The sequence below is a fragment of the Cyprinus carpio genome, chromosome B12, assembly GCF_018340385.1.
Source record: "Cyprinus carpio isolate SPL01 chromosome B12, ASM1834038v1, whole genome shotgun sequence".
In the NCBI taxonomy this organism is placed as follows: Eukaryota; Metazoa; Chordata; class Actinopteri; order Cypriniformes; family Cyprinidae; genus Cyprinus; species Cyprinus carpio.
This window is the reverse complement of record NC_056608.1, coordinates 14,094,828-14,120,200: the sequence shown is the minus strand read 5'-3', so window position 1 is coordinate 14,120,200 and position 25,373 is coordinate 14,094,828. Positions and strand designations below refer to the sequence as shown.

At 39.8% G+C, this 25,373-nt stretch overlaps 1 protein-coding gene across 5 annotated transcripts; it reads left to right on the top strand.

Annotated features, from left to right (window-relative positions):
- Positions 1-9,403: 9,403 nt before the first annotated feature.
- LOC109099599 (suppressor of cytokine signaling 5-like) lies at positions 9,404-24,057 on the top strand. Of its 5 annotated transcripts, none has more exons than XM_042735500.1 (2): positions 9,404-9,517; positions 18,111-24,057. In XM_042735500.1, the coding sequence occupies exon 2, from the start codon at positions 18,130-18,132 to the stop codon at positions 19,708-19,710; it is 1,581 nt and encodes a 526-aa protein (XP_042591434.1). In that variant the 5' UTR covers positions 9,404-9,517; positions 18,111-18,129; the 3' UTR covers positions 19,711-24,057. The 5 variants fall into 5 exon arrangements, with proteins under 5 accessions (XP_042591434.1, XP_042591433.1, XP_042591432.1 ...); XM_042735499.1 differs by lacking the exon at positions 9,404-9,517 and adding an exon at positions 10,055-10,285; XM_042735498.1 differs by lacking the exon at positions 9,404-9,517 and adding an exon at positions 10,055-10,298.
- Positions 24,058-25,373: the final 1,316 nt, after the last annotated feature.

Here is a 25,373-nt window from a genome sequence, read left to right as displayed (position 1 = left end):
TTCTTAAGGGTCATATGACACTGAAGTCTGGAGTAATGATGCTTAAAATTCAGTTTTGCCCTCACAGGAATAAATTCCATTTTTAAATAAAGTGATGGCCAAAATTATTAGAACACTAGTATTTTCACCAGCTAAAAAATATTTTATGTTAGTTATTGCTATCTTTTGCTGCAGTGTGTCAATAAGAAATATCAGTTTACATGTCCAAACATTCATATGTTTGCCATATGCCATTAATTGTAATAATCCAGTGAGATTTTTGTTTGCACAAGGAGTCTGACAACAGCCACACAATCTCCACACAGAGATCTGATCTCATCATCCAGTCTGTCAGGAATGACATGAAGAAACAAAAACTTAGACACACTAAATCCAGAAGAACTGTGGCAACGTCTCCAAGATGCTTCAAGAAACCTACCTGCAAAGCTATACAGTCTTGTTAAATGTTTTAGGCACTTGTGTAAAAATGCTGTAAAATAAAAATAAAGTCAAAAATAATGTCATAAATAGATATTTTTTTTTTTTTTTATCAATTAACTTCTATTAACTAAATTAAATCAACATTTGGTGTGACCATGCTTTGCGTTTAAAGCAGCTTTTTCCCTAGGTGCACTTGTGCATTGTTTTTCAGGTAGCTTTGCAGGTAGGTCTCTTGAAGCATCTTGGAGGCGTTGCCACAGTTCTTCTGGATTTAGTCTGTCTCAGTTTGTTCTGTTTCTTCATGTCATTCCAGACGGACTGGATGATAATGAGATCAGATCTCTGTGTGGAGCACTGGCTGTTGTCAGACTCCTTGTGCAAACAAAAATCTCACTGGATTAATATATAGTTCAGTCATGAAATACCTCTGTTATGTATTTAACCTTGGTTCCCTGAATAGGGAACAAGATGCTGCGATAGCGGTTGTTAGGGGAACACCTTCGGTGTGACGAATGTCTGAAGCCCTTTAACCATCATGCCAATTCATTGGCCAATAGCACTTTAGCACCGCCCCGTGCATATGACACGTATGCTATATCAGTGTGATGCATGCTATTTCATCAGATTTTACTTGACAAAGGAAGTCCTATCGAAGGTACAGAATGGCCCACATCACAGTATCTCATTCCCTCTTCAGGGAACCAAAGTTACATACTTAACCGAGACGTTCCCTTTCATAGGTTCACTTCAATGCTGTGACAGCGGTCGCTATGAAAATGCTATACTATAATGCCATACCATAATGCCTTCATGTACCTGAAGATAGCTGGAGGACCAAGGAAAGCATCTGGTCAAGTGGACAAGACCTAGGAGCCAGTACTGCATAACTTGACAAAGTGCTGGGAGAGGACCATCCTGCCGAAGCACAGATATTTTCCAACAAAGTCCTTTTAAAGAGAGCCTGAGAAGAAACCAATGCTCTTGTGAATGAACACACACAGGTGAAGTTCAAACCACGCGCCTCATAAGCCAAAAGATAGCCTCCTATCCAATGAGACATTCTCTGTTTAGTGACGGCAGCTCTTTTGTTTCTATCACCAAACATACAAACAACTGGTTAGATACACACCACTGGGATGTATGGTCGACATAGATCTTCAACGCCGTCACCAGGCAAGACTCAGAAGTTGCACATCACTATCTGACCCCGCATCAGCAGGGGAGATATCCTCCACCCACTTTTTGAAAGCAAAACTGAGTCAAAGCAGCCTAGGAAAGTACTCAGGCCTAGGTCACAGTAAGACTGTAACCAGCCCCGGGGCTAAGTCCATTCAAGAAGGGCTGATAGAAAGAGCCTGCAGATCCCCAATTCTCTTAAGACAGGGTAGGGCCACCAAAAGAACCATCTTAGGGGTCAAAGTTATCTGACACAGACTTAAACGGTTTAAATGGATGGCCTGCCAGTCCTTCCAAAATGATAGATAAGTCCCCTGCATGAAACGGGAAACCAGAGGGTGACGTCCAACTGAAACACCTCATGTGTACATACTCAGCAGATATGGCTGCTACATGACCTTAAAGGGGTCATATTAGATTAGATTAGATTAGATTCAACTTTATTGTCATTGCACATGTGGGCACAAGGCAACGAAATACAGTAGACAGGGGAAGAGATAACAGCAAAAAAACATTAGGAAAGAGAGGAGGAAAAAAACCAACACCCAGACTGTGCTCCTTTGGGAGCACCGTTTGAGGACAGGAAAAACACCTCAGCACAAAAGCACATAATCAATACACCATAAAAACACGACTTTGCAACTGGGGACGGAAGTTGGGGATCGAGGTGATCCAGCCCAGGCAATCAGCATCCGGTCCCTGCAGCCATTACAGCGCTGGTCACAGACCCGCTCGCCAGACTGGTGGAACAAAGCGGCGAAGGCGAGGGATGGGGGTTGGGGGGGTGAATGCAAATCTGTATATGTGTAAGAGTTAGTGTATGTGTAGGCCTGGAGAGTTGCGATTCTCTCTAGATGCCTCAGTCCGCAGATTATAGAGCGTCACAGCAAGTTGCCATGGAGACAGCCTTGGCCAGGTCCTAGACAGAGTCAACAATCATCAGGTGTCTGTGGGAGGGGGGAGGAATGCGAGAGCGTCTCGCTGCCGTGCTCACCCCGGGAGATATTTGTTATCCAGCCAAGGCCAAGGCTGGTAGAGAAAGCCGAAAGAAGATATGATACCAGTTGTTTGGTCTAGTAGCCGCATTCCATTTTACGGTCACTATGATTGTTCATTGTCCATTTTGGTCTCCAAATTCTCCAATTTCCTTTCCAAAGCCGTGAGCTTCTTCATGATGTTATCCATATTGCGGTTAATAGTCTCAGTCTCAGTGCTGACCACTCTGCCCACTGCTTCAATCATGACGAGCAGCCTTGTGAGGCTTTGGACAGCTGTTCCCGTCTTCTGAATTTTCCGATAACCCAGGGCAAAGCCTAATCCAATCAGCAGAATACCTGTTATCATGGTTCCGAATAGGTAGATGTCTTCAATGTCCTCCACGGAAAGAGCCGCCAGACACACGACCCGCCAATTCGCCCACGCGTCAATCGTGTAGCCAGCTGCGAACGTTCCGGCAGGGCAGTCAGGTTCCCCCGAACCCAAGCTCCTCATCGAGAAGATGGTGTCAATTGCGTTGAGAGACCAATTAATCAAATCCATGTTCGAGTTTAGGAGAGCAGTGCAGAAAGAGTCTCTCAAAGTAGACAAGACAAGAGAAACCAAGCAAAGCAGGGAAGGCAGGGAGCAAAGCAGGGAAGGCAGGAAGGAGAGGAAGAAATGCGACCGCCTCCGCTGAGAGCTAGAAGAAGATGATGCGATTTAAAGTTTTCCTTTCTCTTTGGAGTGTTACAAGCTGTTCATGAATAGATAAGATCCCTAAAGTTGCAGAGACTAAAGTCTCAAACCCCAAGAGATATTCATTATAAAAGTCTACGTCACGGTGTGGGAAGATTTGCATAATGCCGCCCAAATGTTCACGCAAAGAAAGAAGCCGTTACTTTATTGTTGCTGCCAGCACCGCTGCCATTTTGTGAAGATGCTGTGTGTTTCATTGCGAAAGCAAAACTACTTTGTTTGGTCTTCCAAAAGAGGACACGACTAAAAATTAAGTTGTGTTTACTGCACTGTTCCAGAACAGTTCAATCCAAATATTCAGATGTGTGCGGTGCATTTTATGGAGGACTGTTTGCTGATCCTGGGAGAGAAGACTACAGTCTTGTTAAATGTTTTAGGCAGTTTTAGACTCACAGTCTGTAAGTACCTTTACATATTTAAAGGATTTGCCACTGATGATTCAAATGTGAGATTTAAGCAGTGTAGAGTAGCAATTGTTGTTTGTCCTTTCTCCGATCACAAATGCAGACATGGTTTTATGTTTACGCGGCGCGATGCTACGAAACGTGTAAAAAGACAGTATAAGTCATTATAATCAGTAATTATGTCCCCACTGGATGCAACAAATGCCTCGTTTATAATGGGTTTTTAATGTTTTTGTCTTGTCGCACCAGTGTTCTGACCCGGACATGGCATGACAGTATGGTAAGGGGCGTAACATTTCTGTCACTTGCTTGAGGCATTCAGCCAATCACAATGCACTGGATAGCTGGCCAATCAGAGCACACCTCGCTTTTCAGAAGGATGAACTTTGTTAAAATCGATGTTTCAGAAAGGCGGGCCATAGAAGAGAAACAGTAATGTACAGTAAGTGGGAAATAATGTGTTTTTTGAACCTTAAGCCGCATAAGCACATTGCATCACACCAAATACACAAAATAATGTTCTTTTTAGCAACATCATATGACCCCTTTAAGAGTGGCAGGGGCCACCCCTTTAGAAAAATTACTCTGAAGAAACTCAGTATCGACCTACAAGGCAATGGGCTGGGTCCAGATTGCGTTGCCTACACCAGGAGGCAAACCCTTAAGGGCATACAAGCGTATCATGGAGGAAGGCCTAGAATTAAGAATATTGTTGGTAATCTCTGCCGAGAAACCGGAACACATCACTGCAGTCCACTCAGGGGCCACACACATAATCCGAATGGGGGTGCCAATCATGCCCCGAGCTTGAGTCAGCAGGGACGGATGAGACAGGGAAAACCAGAGCGGGCAATGTGTAGTCATGCTTGAAGCAAACAAGTTCACTTCTACTCAGCCGGACCGCTGCCAAATGAGACTCACCACCTGAGGGTGCAATCTACATATTCCAGCCTCCAAACTCTGTCTCGAGAACCAGTCCGCTCCTGAGTTCAGGTGACCTGGGACATGGACTGCTCTGACTGACAGGAACTTGGTCTGGGCCTAAAGAATTACGTGTCTCGCCAACCTGCACAGGGGGCTAGAGTGGAGCCTCCCTGACGAATCAGGTACAAGACCACAGCCGTGTTGTCATCCTGACCTAAATGTGACAACCACTCAACTGGGGTAAGAACTGTTTGAGTGCCAGAACACTGCCAGTGTCTCCAAACGGCTTTTGTGATTGAGCTAATGCCAGCCACGTTAAGGTGACTCAAAACTCAGACACCCTGGAGCCACAACGGGGCCAGAGACATGTCCATTCACCTTGTGTTTGAGGCCAGTTTAAACGGAAGAATACAGTATTGGCAAGCTTTATTCCAAAAGCAAGCCCAAGGAACTTCTAGTGTCTCTTGACGATCTGGATGCAAAAGTACACATCCTTAGATCGATGGTCACAAACCAATCTCCGGTTCAGATAGAGACAGGATGAACCTATGCGTCAGCATCATGAAATTTCTACTCAAGCACAAGATTAGTTGACATAAATCCAAATCAACACAGTCAGTCACATTAGAAGTGACAGCGTTACTTCCAAAATGGGTAGTACCATAAAAGCTGGATGGTGTAACCATACGAAAAAATGATTCTCCTTCATGAGGCCCCGAAACACACGAGTTGCGGGAAAAACCTCTGAAACAGGAAATAGATCCTAAAATCAGTCAAGCCAGCGCCAACCACAGAAGTGGGAGCTTGGATGTCAACATTGACCCTTCACCAATGGCCTTAGGGCTATCCTCTCGATCTCCGAAGCTAAGGTGCGGAGAACAGTAAAAATCAGTCTGAAATGCAACAAGCGGCGGAACAGCTGACAGAGAGGCAAACACACTTACAAGTTGCCCACATTCATGCAAAAGTTCCAGCTCAATGCAACAGCAGAGCTGAAAAGAACAGAATAATTAGTCATGCAAATCACTGCTTGGTAGCATGAAGCATGCAGTCACGTAGTGCAGCCAATCATGTGAAGCAAGTGTTGGTAGCATAAGCGCCGCATCAATCACATGAAGTAGGCTGACCATGGTGAGCATTAATAACCCTGCCATAAGAAAATACTCTTACACATGAACTCATTCACACAGTTCGATAGAACAGAGTCCACTATTAGTTCCAGCTCAAAGCAGCAGCGGAGCTGAAAGAATAATAATAATTATTAATCTGTCAGACCAGTATTTGGTAGCATGAAGCGCCAAAAACCATAGTGCACGACAATGTCAGCTGCAGAACTCAGAGTCCGCGCCTAAAAGCAGTCACGTGAACAAGAGTTGGAAGCGTAAGTGCCAAATCAATGTTCGTGCCTTATTAATGCAGTGCAGAAGTAGAGAGAGACAGGAAAAACCCCTGTTCACTCTGCAGCCTGAGTCACTATGGCATTAGGTGTTAAACAGCTTGCCATAGGAATCACTCTAGATATGTGAGCTCGCCCACTCATTTGTTCCAGCTCAAAGTAGCAGTGGAGCTGAAAGAAATATTATCAGCCAGGCAGACTAATGCTTGGTAGCATGAAGCATCAAGACCATAGTGCATGACCAGGGCAGGATTTAGGGGGGTGGGGGCCCCTGTGCTTGAGGTTATGTTTGGGCCATATACCTACAGTACAAATGCCCTCAAATAGAACATCATTATAGAGTAACACAAAATACACAAACATCTGCTTTGAGGTTCAAAAATAGTACAATTAATATGCAAAATGTCTAGGCTATAGTCAAAGTCTAAATGTAATATTAAATATTCATTATAATACGTGTTCTATCAGTTGAGAGATCAAAACCCTGAAATAACCCTGAAATAAAAAAAGTCGGCTTATTAGTATTGTAAGTTACTTTTTTAAATATGAAACTACAACCGCCAGTAGGTGGCAGAAAGTGACTGTCTTAATGAGTGAGTTGAATCAACTGATTTGTTAAAAAAGCTGATTCATTTAACTTTGCAAACGACTGTACTTATAGCCTGATTGAATCATTTGCTGGGCTGTGTAAACACTGTTGTTCGGAGACGCATCGGTTCTGCTGTTTTATACATACACACACACACACACACACACACACACACACACACACACACACACACACACACACACACACACACATATATATATATATATATATATCTCACAGTATACACGACTCATCCACTGTATTTCAGCATTTTTTTGGAGGCATATATATATTTATATGTATATATACCCTGAAATATAGACATACATTTATTCATACATACATAGATTTCTATGAGTATTGTTTTGTATTTATTTTGAGTCTTTTTAGTTTTTTGAATTGGTAGATGAAGTTCACAAACCATTGACAAAAAAGACTCAATGATTTGATATTTAAATTTATTCATTATCCGACACTTTTATCCAAAGCGACATAAGATTAGTGAATAACTTTGATGTCAGATTTGTCACTTCTTGAACCTTTTGCATATGGTTTGAGATAACTGTGAATACAGCTCGCAACTTGCTTGATCTATATTTGGGATGTTTTTTATGCTTGTAAGCTCCAGGCTTCATTCAATGTTATATTATTATGAAATACTATTACTATATATACTTAATTTAATGCTGCCTTCCATTCTAGTATCACACATTAATTCCATGGAATTTGTATTCAGCCAAAGATCTTGTGATTTCTTAGTTCATTCACATGAATTCTCAAAGCACAGAGACTAATCAATGATCTAAATATCCTTAGAAAATCCTTTTAAAACCACTCAATTTCTGTAAGTTTTAAGACTTAGCTTTGAAAGACTAGTGTAATCAATAAAAATGAACAGTTTAAAGTGCAACAAATCAGATAAAAACGTATAAAAAGAACACCAATCATTAATCTCACACTAAAACTAAAATAACAAATGCAGTGTACAATCAAATGTGTGTTGTGATTGAAAATGGATTTTTTTTTATGTGTAAAGCAGATTAAATCAGTAGAGGGCAGTATATCACTTTTAATTATTCCATAAAGATTAATTGAAACAACTTTCACATGAAATGGGAGGTGGGGGTTGTCATAGCAAACGACCTAAAATTAAAACCACTGCATGAAATTTAAAAGCATTTTTATATACCTCCATTTAACAATAACAAGTGCGAATGTTAAATGATATTTTGTCAGTTCCATCCAAATGTCTCCAAATATCAAGAAACAAACACTGCAGTATCCTTCCAGCAATTATTAAGGTTGGACCGAGCGGCAACCTCCCGCTCTCTCTCGTGAAGCCAATAAGGAAGTGACTAAAACTGCAATTCATCGACTGTCCGCTTGAGGCTGGCTGCAAATCAGTCCCATAGACTCCCCATGTTAAATGCCGAACTTTACAAGAAACAACATGTTTACACTGATTTTGGTCTATATTGCTAATTTTGCCCTTTGTGACAACTGTGAGGGGGGAATGAATTTTTTATAACTCATCCGTTTAAATTATATTAAGCCTTAAAGTCTCTGCATAATTAAGGGCGTGGCCACTTGACATTGCCGCTGCTGACAATGCCGTCGCGCTAGGTGGGCTTGGCTTCAGCAACCATCTCCCGCCTTTTTGTCCATTTTCAATTATCCAGGAGAGTCGCGCGGTGACGCGCTGCCAAGATGGCGACAGCCCGCTCGGCACACTTTGAGCTTCAAAACCGCTATTGAGGAGTCTATGGGTGACGTCCACGGACACTACGTCTAAAGTCGCATGATTAAGTAATCCTTTTGCCTAATCTTGCTCATGTGAATTTTGCTGACTTAGACTTTCTAAAGTCGCATGATTAAGTAATCCACAGAGAGCCCTATATGAATATCCAAGTATCTGAGCGCTGTAAGGAAAGGAAAAGCATATGTTGCCAAGCACACATGAGCTTCACTGATTGTAAAGGTCAGTAGTTAACACTGTGGCTTACAGGGGGATTTTAAAGAACAGTAAGTCTTTGTCACACGACATGCACCCATGTCACCTGACTAAGTTTCATGAAGGGGACACTGGATGAAGAAAGACTCGCTCACAGGACAGTCAACACTGTCGCCTTTTCTTAGAAACTATTTTGTATTTCACTGTATTTCACTTATTGTTTATTATGTTATAGCTAAATATAATGTAAATATTAAAAAATTCATCACTCACAAATTAATTATGACACATAGGCCTAACACAACTGAAAAAAAATCCAATAAATGAAGTGTTTGACAGCCATTTCTCGACGTGCAAGCTCAAAAAACATTATTATTTTTTTTAATTAATAAGCTTTAAATTATTATTATTATTTCTTTCAGATTATTCTTTCAATCGGCAACACTTCTCCATGCAATTGCATACAGTAGGCTATGGTGTCACTGTGGGTGCTCGTTTTTCTAGTTACATAATCGCCCTACATTACACTACATATATGTCAAAACACGTTATGCAAGTCTACGATCCATTCGCGCGAGTTTGCTTTTATGTTGTCAGCATAGACACTTAACGTCTTAATATGTTTATATCTTGTCACTTGAGCAAGCAGCTGAGTCCTGAGGCTGTCGTCCACTACTCCAGTCTGGGGCTGGATTTAGTGAAGCCCAAATTGTGAACGAGGCGTTCTTTTGAATCGGATCTCTTTTTATGGAGCTGAACCGGTTCACAAATCTCGCGTTAACAATTCGTTTGTCGAACTGAATAGGTCCAGGGGAAAATTGTTCAGACATGCCCGAGTCGTGGTAGTAAACCGAAAGGAGAAGATAATCAGAAAGAAAAGATACAAATTTTCAAAGTGAACTGAGAATTTAATGAGGCAAAAAGTAAGTTAGCCTACTTTAATTTCGTAAATGCTACAATTAATTTAAAACGATCCTGAAGAATGTTGTACAACATTGTGTCTTTATTGTTTTATCGAAAGCTTTTTTTTTTTTTTTTTACGTTTTTTACGAAAGCAATTAGTTTTAATAAGTATCACTGTAACACGTGTAAACCTTTTTAGCAAAGAAATGTAAAATAGTTTTAGTACGTATAGGCCTAATTTCAATGCAAGTTATGATTAAAGTGCTTTTATGCATAAAGGCTGAACACACTGAACTGAGATATGATATTACAATAAGCGAAATATAAATAGGCTACTTATTGTTTTCTTCTGGAATTATTTATAACACTTTTAAACTGCAAAACATGCCTATATTTGGCTTTATTGTTCGGAAAGTTTCAGTAATATACCAATATTTCTCATGCCGGGATGTCAGGGACCACGTATAGTCGTAAATACGTAAAAAGCGTCTGAATCCTTTTTGAACCGATTCTCTGAAACCAACTGTTCAAGCGAACCGACTCACGGAATTGATTCAGACATCCCACGATCACTAGCTAGAATTCGAGCGGGGAAGTGACGCTTTCTTCCAAAGTCTTTCCCCATCCGTATCCGCCGGAACACACAACTTCGTGCAATTGGAGTCCCTTGATGTCAGTCAGCAGCAGTTTTGCCACCACCTCTCCTGATTCTCTTCTCTGCTGCACTTGGCGACCATATCGGCCGTCAGGGAAAGAAATGCCAACGGGATGAGGGGATCGTAGGCCATGTAAATACAAAATGTAAAATGTTTACGAGTTCATCGACACATTGAAGTGCAGTTCGCTTTTCGATTGTCGCAGTTATGGTTCCAATCGAATCCCGTCCGTGTGTTTTATCCAGCACCGTCTCTAGCCTCGGGAAAATGTACCCGACTATTCTTGATAGCATTTTTTTCGCAAACAAAAGAAGACACCCGAAAAAACAATAAAAGAGCACGACAGAAGGATCGGTGAGTTTATCTCTCCGTGTGTTGTGAGTGCGCATCGATTATTTCATGTTATGGCGAAGGTTCGATGTCTTTTAACTAGTTTTTTCAGTCGGCCCCCTTTCTGATTGTCCGAAGCCGGTTCAACTAAAGCAACCAATAGAAATGAATAGAGAAACTTCAAATTACGTACATTTGAGTTATTCAGCACAGACTTTGATTGATGATCCACATATAATATATGTAATTCAGTGGTTCTAATAGCAATTAATGTGTGGTGACAGTCATGAAGATATCCAGAAAAATACCGCTATTTCCATGCCTGGATTGACCTGCCTCACTGTTAATGCGAAGGCCTACACTAGTCTATTTAACTAAATTTAAGTCATGTCAATAAATAAATAATAGCATTCTTTTATTATTATAATTATTATTATTATTATTATTATTATTATTATTATTGACAAATTAAGGCACATGGCAAAAAAAGGTAATTTCTTTATCTGAGGTTTATTAGGCGTATACACGACTGCTTATGAAATAACATGTCAAACAATATAAATGTTATATATATATATATTTCTTAAATTAAAAATTGCACACCAGAATAGATTATTAAAAAAAATATGAATTTTAAGCTAAGAGCATACATTTTTATATAATCAGTGTCACAATTTAACATTGTTTAATGGCAATTTATTTGCCATTATGGGGGCAACTTTAATTTTTTTTTTTATACATATGTGACCCTGAAACACAAAACCAGTCATAAGTAGCACAGGTATATTTGTAGCAATAGCCAACAATACATTGTATGGGTCAAAGTTATAAATTGTTCTTTTATGCCAAAAATCATTAGGGTATTAAGTAAAGATCATGTTCCATGAAGATATTTAGTAAATTTCCTATAATAAATATATCAAAACTTAATTTTTGATCAGTAATATGCATAGCTAAGAACTTCATTTGGACAACTTTAAAGGCAATTTTCTACAATAATTTTTATTTATTTATTTATTTTTTGCACCCTCAGATTACAGATTTTCAAATAGTTATCTCAGCCAAATATTGTCCTATCCTAACAAACCATACATCAATGAAAAGCAGACCCTCATGACTGGTTTTGTGGTCCAGGGTCATATATATATATATATATATATGGTATATATTTTTATCATGTAAAAAAACTTTTATGTTAGATACTATAATTAAATCTGATCATTCTGAATCTGAACAATTTTGACCAATACGTGTGAAATAAATTCATGAAATTAAATATTAAAGATGCCATAAATAATCCCAAGATATCATAAGACAATCACCACTAGAATTAGTTTTTGAGACAGATATGTGACAGCTGCAGGACACTACAATGTCTGCGGGGAAACAAAACCCATACTGAATCTGTTAATAGAAACTCTTAGAATATATGTTATGAAATATGTCAAATATTAGATAACAGAGAAATTCACTGTTCACGTTTTAAATATCTGGGATGTTTTTGTAACTTGCGAGAGGCAATTTGCCTAGAACCTTGTTTAGTTTCTGACTCGCGTATGTTTAAATTTGCAAAAGTGCATTGATCTAAGTGGTGCCAGGTGGGAAATGTTACTCAATATAAGCTGAATGCCTGTCTATATGTCCGGGGTTGTGGCCCATTGTTGCATAAGGTATACAGTGGTGTAATGTCAGTAGGCCCATAAAACCTCCTTAACACTACAGCTTTAATGGTCTTTTTCCCAAAAAGTGTGGTTTGTGGAGTTTGAGGATGCCTAGGAATATTTTCTATTTCTGCAGACCTGCCACAGTGCTAAAGATTGTGGGTTTTATCAGAAAACAAATTAGCTTTTGAAATATTACCTGCTAGTTTAGGGTATCACAGATACATTCTTTTGACACACAAGACAATTAGCAGAGAGTGAGAGGCTCTAAACTCCTGCTGGCGTATTTCTATGTGCAGAGGTTAAGGCCTGTCCAGATATTTTAGTTGTCTTGATCAGGGCTTAGACATTGCAACAGACGTTTCCTAGAAAGCTGCTTCATTACACTAAGTACATCGGTAATACTGTACAGTAAGGCCTCATTAGCTAACATGAACTAACAATGAGCAGTATGTTTTTTTTGTTTGTTTTTTTACAGCACTTATTAATTATTGTTAGTGTTAGTTAATAAAAAATGTTTAGTGAATTATCTATAGCTAACAGATATTTTTTTTAATAAATGTTTGGTAAATGTTGACATTAACATATGATTAATAAATGCTGAACTAACGTAGTTAATTAATGTTAACAAATGAAACCTTATTGTAAAGTGGTAACTTCTTAGTGGCCAGGTTGTATGATTCAAATTAGTCTCAAATATCAATGCTAATAGATTTGTTTATTGGTTATTTATTGTTATTTTATAGATTTATTTTATTAAAGAAATTTAGGTTGCATGGCTTAAATGTATATTCCACTGCACTCTTAAAAATAAAGGTTACGAAAGGAGATGTTTGCAGTGATGCCATAGAAGAACCATTATTTTTAAGCATCTTCTGTTCAAAGGTTTGGGTTCTGTAAGTTTTTTTTTTAATTATTATTATTTGTTGTTTATTATGCTCACCAAGACTGAATTTATTTGATCAAAAATACAGTAAATACTATGAAATAATATAATTTAAAATAATTTAGTTTTTCTGTTGTACTTATTATATAATCATACAATTCTATAATTATAAAATCAAATGTACATATTTGAAGGTAAAGTTGAATTTTCAGCAGCCATTATTCTAGTCTTCAGAAATCATTCTAACGTGCTGCTTTGGCTCACAATAACAGCGTGTATTTGAAATAGAAATGTTTTGTGACATTATGAATGTCTCTGCAGAGATGCATTCCATTGATCAAAAGTATTAATGAAAAGCACCCCAAACCTTTAAACGGTAGTGTACATAATGCTTTTAAGTTTTATATTAAAACAAAAAAAAATCCATAGTAGTAAATGGATCATAATTATGTGATCATGTATTAATTATGGTTCTAAGCTTGCTACAATAGCGTTTAAAAGGACTAGTGTGGAGTTGAACACAGATGACACTTTTTCTTAGAGCATCTAAAGTAAAACACCATTGCTGAGGCTCTTCCTGCAAGGAAGTACAACCCACCCTGTCTGTCTGGATGTTATCGTCAACTATATGTACGACTCTACCACTTAGTCTACTCATATTTTACTTCATATAATACAGATGTTTTTCATTTAATATAATTTCTTATCATCAGAGAAGGGCATATTTTACATCCAGTAGTTTCCGCAGTTACTGAAGGTGTATGCGGTAGATAGGGGCTCTCTCTCAATCTCATGTGGTGCTCAGACTTTTATCAAAAGAGCTCAGGCACAAACAGCAGGCGAGATCTGTCTGTGAACACAAGTTGAATTTTGGTGTGAATGTTTGTTTTAAATGACTGTGTAGATTGTGAGAGTCTGTCCAGCATGAGAACGAGGCGGACTGCTCCGCACCGCTTCCTCTTCTGGCGCTTAGGTGCTAGAGATGTCTGGTGTAGAATTTGGCTGCAGTATCAGGTGAAGGGGGCGAGACCTGGGGAACAGAGGGGGCTGGGCCCACACTACCAGGAAGCCGAAGCTCTGGGCAAGGCTTGTTAGCGTTCTTGGTAGCAGAAACCCAAGCTGAGCAGAGAATAGCATAGTATTTAACGGGCTAGTGTTTTGTGATCTGGTGCCAGGATTCATCCACAGACAGTTCTGTTGCATCTTGTCAATTGTAGAACAAGGGGAACACAAGAACAGATCTACTAATCCATTAATATATTCGAACTGGTTAAAGCAAAAACCTAAGTCATGGAGTGCAGAGTTATGAGGGTTTAAATTGGTAAGTACAGAAGTATCAAGAATTTCTGTTATTTAATATATATGTATGTGTGTGTGTGTGTGTGTGTCTCTTCTCAAACTGCCATTGAAAAATTAGAATTGATGGGGTAAATGTAGGATTTGAAAAAGCCGTTCTTAGTTTTTAAACTCATCTCATTGCACTGCATTTCTCCAGTATGCATTTGCTAAAAAAGCTTGAATGAAAATGTACTACATTACTTAAAATATTTTAAATATTATATTACAAATAAAGATAGAAATTAATGGTTATGAAGATCTAAGAAAATTCCTTTTTATAGTGAGTTTCAGAACTGAAAGCAGATGTTTTCATATTAAGTGAGATATTTAAGATTTTGGATTTCCAGGTTGCTAAAGAAGTAATTAAATTTGTTACACTGATCATGTGAACTCCTTTGTACAGACAGTCAGATGTTCTTCCACTGAAGCACAAGATGCTCTTTGGAACAATCTCAAATCATGCTGAGGAACATGATCATCAGGTTTGACACAGACTTATGGAGTTCATGCAGCTTAAGTGCTGCTGTCATTGAAGTAATAGGTGTACAAACCAAGTACTGAGAGATTTCAAAAAATTCTGTTAAGCAGATAATCCTGTAAGGTATGGAAACATTTGTATTTAAATGAGAAGCATTTTCACTTTATGTTGCCCATAGACCCTCTGTAGACTAGGTCTTTTTTTCATACCTGATATTATAATATAAGGACTATAATATATTGTGATAAAACTATATAAGTATTGTCATATACTTATAAACATAAGTATATAGGTATATTGGTTCAACTATATCAGCTGCTCAATCCTGAATGGCAAATTCTGGGGTATTCTGGGGCAAATTCTGGCCTTAGCCAATATGCTGTCTCAACCCATTTTTGAGCCAAATATTTTACATTAGTTTTGTTTGTTTGTTCTTGAGATGCGGTTCTGTCACTTAGCCACACAAGGGAGCCCCACAGCCAAACATGAGCCTCCCCTCTGTCACTTGCACAGTATAAGAAAACAATATGGATTGGAAACATTCAACAAAACAGCTGGATTCATTACATCATGTATGTGTTGTAGGTTATTGCCAAGATTACTATTGGATAGAATATATACACATCCTTCTAAGACATATTTACAATTCCTTTACATGAAAACCCCTTAGCTATGAACATTGCATGGTTGAAGGGTGTACTCTAGTTCTGGTCTTTTGCCCATGGGGTTTCAAAAGACAGTATATTGAAGATCTCCACAGTTGGTCTGTGTTGGGAAGTGGTTGACTTCAGGTGATAGACTTGGCCTTTGAGACCAGAGTGCACTAGGAAGTTAATGTACATTCACTCTGGTGTGCCTCCCAACCACGTTTGCCAAGGCTAGGTTATATAATATCAATTTACCACAGTTCTAGTCATTTCAGTAGTGCTAACGTTGGTCATGCAATACTTTTTGCGCAACAGTCTTGTTTCAATATGTATGCAAGAATCTAGAAAAACAAAAAACAAATGACCCTTGGCTTCATATTTAGCACAATGTTTCACAGAATACATCTTAATGAACTTTTTGACCCCTTTTCATGAACCCTTCTGACCACCCTGCACCACAATTTTACATATGTAGTGCAAGCTCATTCTGGAAGTGAAGCAAAGTTTCTGAGTTTGGGGGAAAGGTTAGGCTTGTTGGCCTCTGTGCACATTGTTGCCATAGCTGCACTGCCAGATCTGAACTTTGATTTATGGTCATCCTTTATGCTCTCATACTAGCTTTGACAGGGTAACCAGAGGAAAGATGGGCAGAAAAGACAGAAGGAAGATTATGAGAGTTCATAGGATTTTGCTGTATGTCCACTAGTGTACCGTACTGACATTGAGCAGCAGGTTCTGCCAAAATGTCACCATGTCCAATATTAAGAAACATGAATGAAGGTGAGGGTTTAAAAGTACAAGGGTATTATGACTTGCTTTTCTTTTTAAATATAGCTTGTAACTCATCCAGTTGAAAGAAAATTTAAATTCTCAATTAAAGTTGAGATCCCATGCCATTTAGCTACTGTAAGTACATTTATTACATTAACTGCATTTACAGGCTGCTAACCTGATGACCACTAGCACAAAGATGAATCCACCATGATATTAAAGCAACAGGTCTATAACAATTTAGGGTTATGCAAAATTCAGGATTAATGAAATATCTCTCTCTCTCAGTTCAGGAGTTGGAATTTGGAAGTTTGGTTTGGACGAGTTTGGACAAGGTTGGGCTTGAGCTGAAGTCCGTCTCAAGCCAGAGTCTGAGACCATATTTTCAGGAGCGTTTGAACTGGACCCTTACTCAAATGAGCTGGTCTCGACTAGTCAGAGAAAATACAGACTTGTACTCATCCTTGAGATGGACTCAATTATTGTAACACTGCAAACAAGCCTTTGTATGTTGAAAAATTCTGTAATTTTAACTAGGCAATTTTACAGAATTGTCTGCACCTCCCACCCCTAATCAATCTCAGAATCCATTCTGATACCAGTTGCTGATTTTCTGTCAGCATCACAAGTCATAAGTTTGTCCAACTGAAATTTGTAGAACATGATACCTAGCAGCCTCTAAAAACATGATACCCATCCTTTTCCTCTTCACTATCTGAGAGAAGGTGAATAATGCACTGTAGCTCTTTCTCCTACATGACCTACATTCTGTTGTTCTTTTTATCAGGAGACTTGATGAACTATCATTAATCATTTATAGATAGTTTTTCTCTCTTGTTCAGGCTTCTCTTGTTGTGACACATTTTACATTAAATAATTTAAAGTCCTAGTTTTTGATAGCAAATTAATGCAATGACATTTTATACAATTTTACACTGTGATTAAGGGAGATAGGATTTACAGAGATTGTGCAAAATCTCTCAGTTCATTAGCTGCTGAGTGCTCTGCTATGGCTGGTCAGAAAAAGACAGGCCCAGACCGGCATTGTAATGCAGCCCACAGCAGCATGTTGACTGGGAGCAGTTCCATGAGTTCATTTTTAGCACTGGCCTTGAGTCTCAGTGAGTCTGCCTGGCAACCATTTAATCACCAAGGCCCTGTTTACACCTGGTATTAACTTCCGTCTTGGGTGATCCAATCCTAAGTGGTCAGTCGAGAAAGATTGCCGTATACACCTGGAATTAACATGAGTCTCCTGTGGCCACTTATGATTGCATCATGTATTGAGTGATTGTCACTCCCTGTTGATAAATCATAAAAATATAATCACTTTGCAGTTGTAATGCTTATTGTTTTCTTTTCTTTTTTTTTCTTTTTTTTCTTGAGTATGTTAATGTTTTATTTCTGTTAATTGATGTTCAATTATGCTTGATCTGTAACTGTGTGAGAGTTTACATTAATTCACTATCATAGCCATTATGCAATTATTTTAGGACCTTTTTTACGTTATGTTTTAAGGTGGTTAAGTCTTTTATATTTTGGGCTCATTTAAATGAATAAATGTTTCTTTAAAAAAAATTATTTTGTTGACATAATATAAATATATATATGAAGTATAAATATGTGTAAATTGGTTTAATGAATTAATTGTTCCGGTTACATATGGATAGCTTAACAAGTTACTACACAGGCAAAGTGGTCACATTTGATTCTGACTTCCTCTGAATGAAGTCAGAGCACACACTTATGTCTGTGCTTCCTCTTTGTTTTGTACTTATAACTAGATGGTTTTCATCTCATTGGGATTTGTCATCATGTACTAATAGAAGTCTGACTTTTGTTCCAGATCCAGGTGCCCCCGCCTCATGGAGAAGGTTGGCAAGGTGTGGAGCAACCTTAAGAAGGGATGTCAATCTCTGCTCCACACAGATGGGGGTTCTCGAATTGAAACGCCACCACAGCTTCAACCGCAAACAGACACAGTATGCCAGAGTGTGAACAAGGCCCAGGGAGACAACACACTGGAGGCTTCTAGTCCTTCTAGCAGTGTGGCGACACTCCCTCTAGTGGCATGGAGGACCGGTGGGAGTGTGACACGACATAACTGTGTAGTGGATGCACCCCAGATACTAGAGATCACAGTCGAGCAGGATACCGAAGATGCTCGTGCTCCCTTGGGAGCCCGCAGAGACTCTTACTCACGTCATGCACCTTGGAGTGGAAAGAAGAGACACTCTTGTTCCACTAAGGCTCAGAGTTCTCTGGAGACCACAGATCGGCGATCAGGCCGGTCTCGTCGCAGACATGGGACTGGTAGCAGCCGTGAGGAGCTGGAGTCAGGGGGAACACGCTCCCTACGACAGCAGATTCATGATACAGTGGGCCTGTGCCTCCCACTGCGCTCATCCTCTCGGAACAGTCACCTTCCACCACCCAAACGTAAGATACAAATCACAGAGCTGATGCTGGAGACGTGCCCCTTCGCACCAGGATCAGACCTTGCCCGAAAATGGCACCTCATTAAACAGCACACAGCACCAGTCACAGTGACACCAGTAGATTCATCCTCAGATGCTTCCGGTGCTACCTGTGCATCGCCAGAAGATGAGGAGGAGCGCTTGAGAGAGAGAAGACGACTCAGCATCGAGGAGGGTGTTGACCCACCTCCAGATGCCCAAATCCACACAGTGGAGGCTATCACAGCCCCTCTGGCTTCCCTTTATAAACTGGGACCTAAGTTGGCCCCTGGAATGGGTGAAGCCCAAGGTGATAGTCTGGGGGCAACAGCAGCTAACTGTGACTCTGAGGATGACGATACCACCACTCTTTGCTTGCAAGCTCGCAGACCCAAGCAGCGACACGGTTCGGCGGAGGGCCACCTGAGCAGCAAGCAACAGGGGCCTTGGAAGGTACACACTCAGATTGACTACATCCACTGCTTGGTTCCAGATCTGCTACAGATCACAGCACTTTCCTGCTACTGGGGTGTGATGGACCGTTATGAGGCTGAAGCGCTGCTGGATGGTCGCCCAGAGGGAACCTTTCTCCTGCGAGACTCGGCTCAAGAAGACTACCTGTTTTCTGTTAGCTTCCGCCGCTATGGCCGTTCGCTGCATGCACGCATTGAGCAGTGGAATCACAACTTCAGCTTTGATGCACACGACCCTTGCGTGTTCCATGCAGCCACCGTTACTGCACTCTTGGAACACTACAAGGACCCTAGCGCTTGCATGTTCTTTGAACCGTTGCTCACTGTGCCTCTGCACCGGACTTTCCCATTTGGCCTGCAAAGCCTGGCTCGATCAGCCATTTGCAATGGGATCACCTACGATGGCATCGGGGCACTGCCACTGCCCCCTGCTCTGCAGGAACACCTCAGGGAGTATCACTATAAGCAGAGGGTGCGCGTACGCTGGCTTGAGAGGGAGCCAGTCAAGGCCAAGTGAGGCAGGGGGATTTGGATGTTTGGGGTTGAAAGGAGGGACCTGAAACTGAACACTATATAAGCTTCTATCATTTTTTGTTATCACTCTAACAAACAAAGAAATTACATATATAGTGGCTCTCCAGTGTGCACATTTCACTACAGCTTCTGGACTAGGAAGAAGCAGCAGAGGTCTTAGTCTCCTTTTTCCTTCTCACTCAGTTCCCATGGTTGTGGGGGAAACTGCAGATACAGATATTTTCATGCCCCTCCACTCTTTCACTGCTTGACTATGTTGTTTATAGCCATTTCACTTTTTTTGTGTTGTACCATTCATCTGTTCTTAATTCCCTTGCATTAAATATGCATTGTTAATGTTTATTCAAAGTAACATTGCGGACGAATTTTGAGGGGAGGGGAAATGAAGGGGGATGTTCAAATTTTGCTTTCCCAGCTTCTTTCATCATCCTTAGCTTTCATGGTGCTCTGCCAGTGGTTCCTATGGTAACATTCTGCGCTCATTCCGTTGTTAAAGGAGGAGGCGTTCTAGAGCAGGACACAGAAAGGTTTTCACCCTGCTCATTGAGAACGAGATGGAGAAATCCATGAAAGATGGATTGACCTTAAACTTTGTGTCCAGACAGCTTTTGGGAATGCGTTGCAGTGGAGAGAAGGGTTCTCAGGCGTTCTGCTTCTGGGAAGCGATAAGGATGATGTGCACAACGTGACACGGTGTGATGTGAGAGCGCTTGGTTTTCAAAAAACATAGTTACCCACACTCTCCGTTCTGTTGCTGTCAAAATGTTTTGTAATCATTAATTCCTACCACTAATTGCACAGGGGGGTGACTAATTCTGTATCGTCTTTTTTTTTATTGTTTTGAATGGTCTATCAGTGCCCTGGAAGTTGGGCGCTGGTTGAGAGCACTTTAACTTAACTGTGCTTATGTTAGTGGGTGAAGCAGAGGCAATACATAAACCTGCTATACTGGGACCATTGTTTTTAGGCATAAACACCCTCCTATATAGGAATAAACACTCTACGTTCACTTTGTCTAGCCCATATTGTTCTAGAAAGGTGACCCCGTCAGTGCCATTGGATTTGGGTCAAGCTGGCTTGTTTAGCTTGAGTTTGGGATGATTTAATAATTGATTAAAGGGATAGTTCACCCAAAAATGAAAATTCTGTCATTGATTACTCACCCTCATGTCCTTCCAAACCCGTAAGGCCTCTGTTCATCTTCAGAACACAGATTAAGGTTTTTTTATGAAATCTGAGAGACTTCTGACCCAGCATAGACCGCAACAAAACTACCACTTTCAAGGCCCAGAAAGGTAGTAACGACATTAAAATGGTCCATTTGGCAACATTGTCCCTACTACCTTTCTGGGTCTTGTGTTGCTGTCTATGCAGGGTCAGAAAGCTCTCAGATTTCATCAAAAATATCTTAATTTGTGTTCCGAAGATGAACAAAGGTCTTACAGGTTTGAAACGACATGAGGGTAATTAATGACAGAATTTTCATTTTTTGGTTGAACTATCCCTGTAATGATCTGTAATACATTTATCAGATTCTTTTTTTTGAAAGCAAGAGTATAATCACATTATTGGCCCCTATGCCAAGACCAGCTTCTTTATCACTTTAGAATCAGCCATATCCGCTCTTGAATTTCTTTGACTAAAATGAGAGATTTCAAATGCCACAAGGTGTTTTTGATGAATGCTTGAAAAAGGAAAAGACAGATTACTAACTTTCGTGCCGTTTGCCCCATCTGGTTAGTCTCAAAAAAGACTTGGATCACTTTAGCAGTGTGCCTTCATACATCTAAAGCTTTTAGTTCATCATATGGTGCATTCAGTGGATGTTACTAACAGTGGTCCAATTGGAAAAAACATGTTTTCCAATGACTGTTTCTACACTGAGTGCCAATGGCGCTGTGAGACATCCTCTTCATGGGCCTGGTGCTGATGTGTGATGTATTTTGAGTACTGCTAGGGATATGACTATTGATTCCCGCATCTTTCTGACTTATTTTCAATTGATGAGATCAGGTAGAACTGTCAAATGCTCAGCTCAGGCTCACAACACCTGAACAGCAGTGTGGTACCGTGCAACTATAACCAGCTTTGTGTGCTTGTGTGAGTGTGTTGCACTGCCCCTGACCTCCCTGTCAACCGCAAGAGACTTCTGCTGACATGAAAAGTTTTGTTATCCATTCCTCCCAGGCAACACTAATCCACAGTCTATCCTGATGCATTTGAAGTCGTCTTCCTGCACGTTATCCCGCTGAGTCTTTTTCCTTGCACAAGAAAGGATGTCAGGGTCATCCCGGGAAGATTTCAAAGACCTGAGGAGAGAACTCTGGGGCGACGCTGACTCACCACTGTGTGGTTTGTTCTCCATCACCTCCTCTCTTTCTGTAAGGTGTGGTACAAATTAGTGCAATTTAGACAGAGCTTTGGCCTAGATGGAGGTTGTGAAGCAGGTTTCAGGTTGACATGGCATCTGAAGGGGCCAGCTGTCCTGCTAACCACTCACCTGTGAAAGTGTCATGACTGGCTTCGCTCCAGACACTCCTCACTGCACTAACTCATGAAACTTGACGTGTACCTACCTATACCTGTGTGTACCAATTTTCATCAGGGGTGGAACATTTGCTCAGTCAGATGGGGCCAGAGATGGGGTCCTGGTGCCTCTTCTCTCTCCCCCATTTTTCCCTAGTTTTATTAAAGACGTAATGGATTAAAATAGATATCTATCTATCTATATATAGAGATTTTGAAATGAAATATTTTTAATATTAGTAACTGTAAAGAAATGCAATAATGTTCTTGGGCTTAGCTCTAATGGTGACCCTTGTGAAAACTGATGTGAATTGTCTGGGAAGTCGATCTCCTTTGAAATTGCCTTCAGGTTAGGATCATGTTCACATCATGGGAAAAACGGACATGGTGCAATGTGTTATAAAGGTATGAGAGAGATACTATAGATTAATGTGACCAAAGGTTTAAGTTTGGTGAAAAATTGTCAATGCGATAGCTTTTAGATACCATCCTCACAAAATGATTACAAATATGTTCCAAGATAAACATTTTCAAAGTTAAAAGGGCCTTGTTTAAGACCCCAAAGGTGCTAATTGGCTAACTATATAGATTTATTAACTTTCAGAAGTGCCTATTTAAAAATTTTCTTACCCTTTTCTTAAGTCACTAGTCTGGATAATTTGCATGTTGCAGCAAATCAAAATTCCCTGTTGTAGAATCTACAACAAAAACATATGCATTAGTTTTATTTGTTTTTATACAAGCGTGTAGTTGGGTTCCACAAGAAAGTTGAAAATCTCTCAAAGAATTAGCCTGCACAAAGCTTTTAATCTCCAATATTTTAGTGCCCAGTTTCAGGTCTGGATTTGCTATCAGAACAATGTAGTTAAAGATGATTATTAAATATTTCTAGACCATCAGGTGTATGATTGACTCAAGTGATCAGTCAGCATGGATGGAGACTGTTGAAAAGTCGTGATTCTCAGATGTGATACTAAGGCTTAGATTGGCAGCGTGTGGCTTCACGATATATGCCTATCAGTAAGCTGGTGTAGCTGGAATATATTTTAGAAAATAACAAGACTATGTTAAAATATTAGAGAGAAAATTATTTTGTGTGCAGAGCCTTGTACATTACCAACAGGAAAGGTTTTCTGTTCAATGTTATTTGATGTTCACAAACTATAGGGAGGTTGTGTTTGACAATGTTTAGACAGAAATAAAAGACTGGCTGTCTGACTTGTATTAAATTCTGTTGAATCTGTTTCAGATTCACTACATCACAAGCATCATTATGGTAACTATGTTACTGTAAAGCTTTATATGCATATTTGTTTTAGAGAAAGGGGCTGAAGGTGAAGTTTAGGACTGGGATGAATTTTGCGCCACCCATGACCTGCCTCTGTATTTCTGATTGGACCCTTTGGACTAGCCCCTCAAAACACTTGCTGAAACATGCACCATGGATTATCTGGAGTGATGTGCTTATCACTGTCTCTCACCATCTTTCATGTTTCTATTATTATTTTTTTTTATACACTGCCCAAGGTTTTTACTGTACGATGTAATTACTTGCACTTGATGCCCTTTCTCTTATCTTTCCTTCATTTTCTCTAATGTACAGTTAATGGTCCCTACTCCCAGGCTGTTACTAAGTTGCTCTGTTGTACTATTTGGTTTGACTTTGGGTTACAGTTTGCTGTTTTTGGGGGGCAGAGGGTTGCAGCTCAGCATGCCCCTCTTTCACCAGTACCTGTCACTCTTGGTGCTCTTGGCTTATGCTTCATTGTCTTAATATTCAAAAATAAAAGTGTTGTATGTGTAATCTGTTTTCCTTGATTTCCTTTTTTATTCCCTTTTTATTGACACCTTGGGCCAGTTTCATAAAACAAGTTTACCAAATAAGCCAGTTTTTTTTCAGTTAGTTTGACTGATTGTCAGTTGATTTGGTTCAAAATAAGACAGACTAACTGAAATAAGCCTGGCTTATTTGGTCAATTTGTATTATGGAACAGGCCCCAGGTTGCTTCTACCAGGATTTATAAATAAAATATATCTCATTTGTGGTATTGGAAACCCCCAAAATACATCTTTTTTGTTTTTAGTTAGCCCTTGCCTGGCAGTGTATTAGCATTACACTGCTAAGCATTGTGCTAACATGTTTAAAAAAAAAAAAAAAAAAAAATTGCTAGAGCAGTTAAGATGATATTGTGCTACATTTTTGATTAGGCATTGAGGAAAGGGATCTTGCATGACTCTAAGACTGAAGGAAGAGTCAGGTTGTCATGCAGTGAGTTCTGTTGAAATCAGGTAAAATTATTATTGGGTTCAGTTTATCCGCAGCAGATCTTTTTAATAACTAAAAGGCTGCATCGATTGAGGAGGAGATGAAAGATGGGAGGTAGGTGAAAAAATGATGTAACCTCTCAATCTAATGCACTAGCTATATCGAACCAGTATTATGTAATGCACTTCTTACCAATTCTGTATCAACCTGCGTTCCATGTCTTTTCAGTCCCCTATTCTGGTCTCTTCAGGTCAGTGGGTAAATGTGTAGGGACCTGCAGGAGTTCAGTGCGGTTGGAGTCTGCCTTAAAGACACTGTACTGTGCTATAAATATACCCAGACATCTGCGCCTTGCCAACATTTAGAAGTTCACAGTAAGGTTCTTGTGGTCTTGTGTTAGCCACAATGGAATAACAGTGTTCAAGTGACATCTGGTTCATCTGGTCTTGTCATCCAGCTCAAACAAGGTAAGAAAAGAAATAACTTACCTTGTTTCTTTATTGCAGTCAAGGCACATAAACACTGCAATTTAAAAAAAAAAAATCTTCTTCTGTCTTCTGCTAGTGACTTTTGACATTTAGAAAAAAAGAAAAATCCATCCTATTCATTTACCTTCAGAGCCTCTGTAATGCTCAGCTCTAGCCCTTGTGGCTCAAAATACCTTTCTGTATTGACTGTTTTGTAAGTTTGTAGAAAAGGTCCCAGGTCACTCACCTCTTATTGCTGTACCCAGTTTTGAGATTGCCTTCTCCTCGTCTCTGTGATACTATAATATGTTGTCAGTTCATCATTAAGGCTCTCCGTCTCTTTCGCAGAAACGGGGAGGACAAGGGTCGGGTTGCATTCTCTCCTCT

Coding starts and splice junctions, on each gene's coding strand:
- LOC109099599 (XM_042735500.1), top strand. CDS start 18,130: ATGGAGAAGGTTGGCAAGGTGTGGAGCAACCTTAAGAAGGGATGTCAA.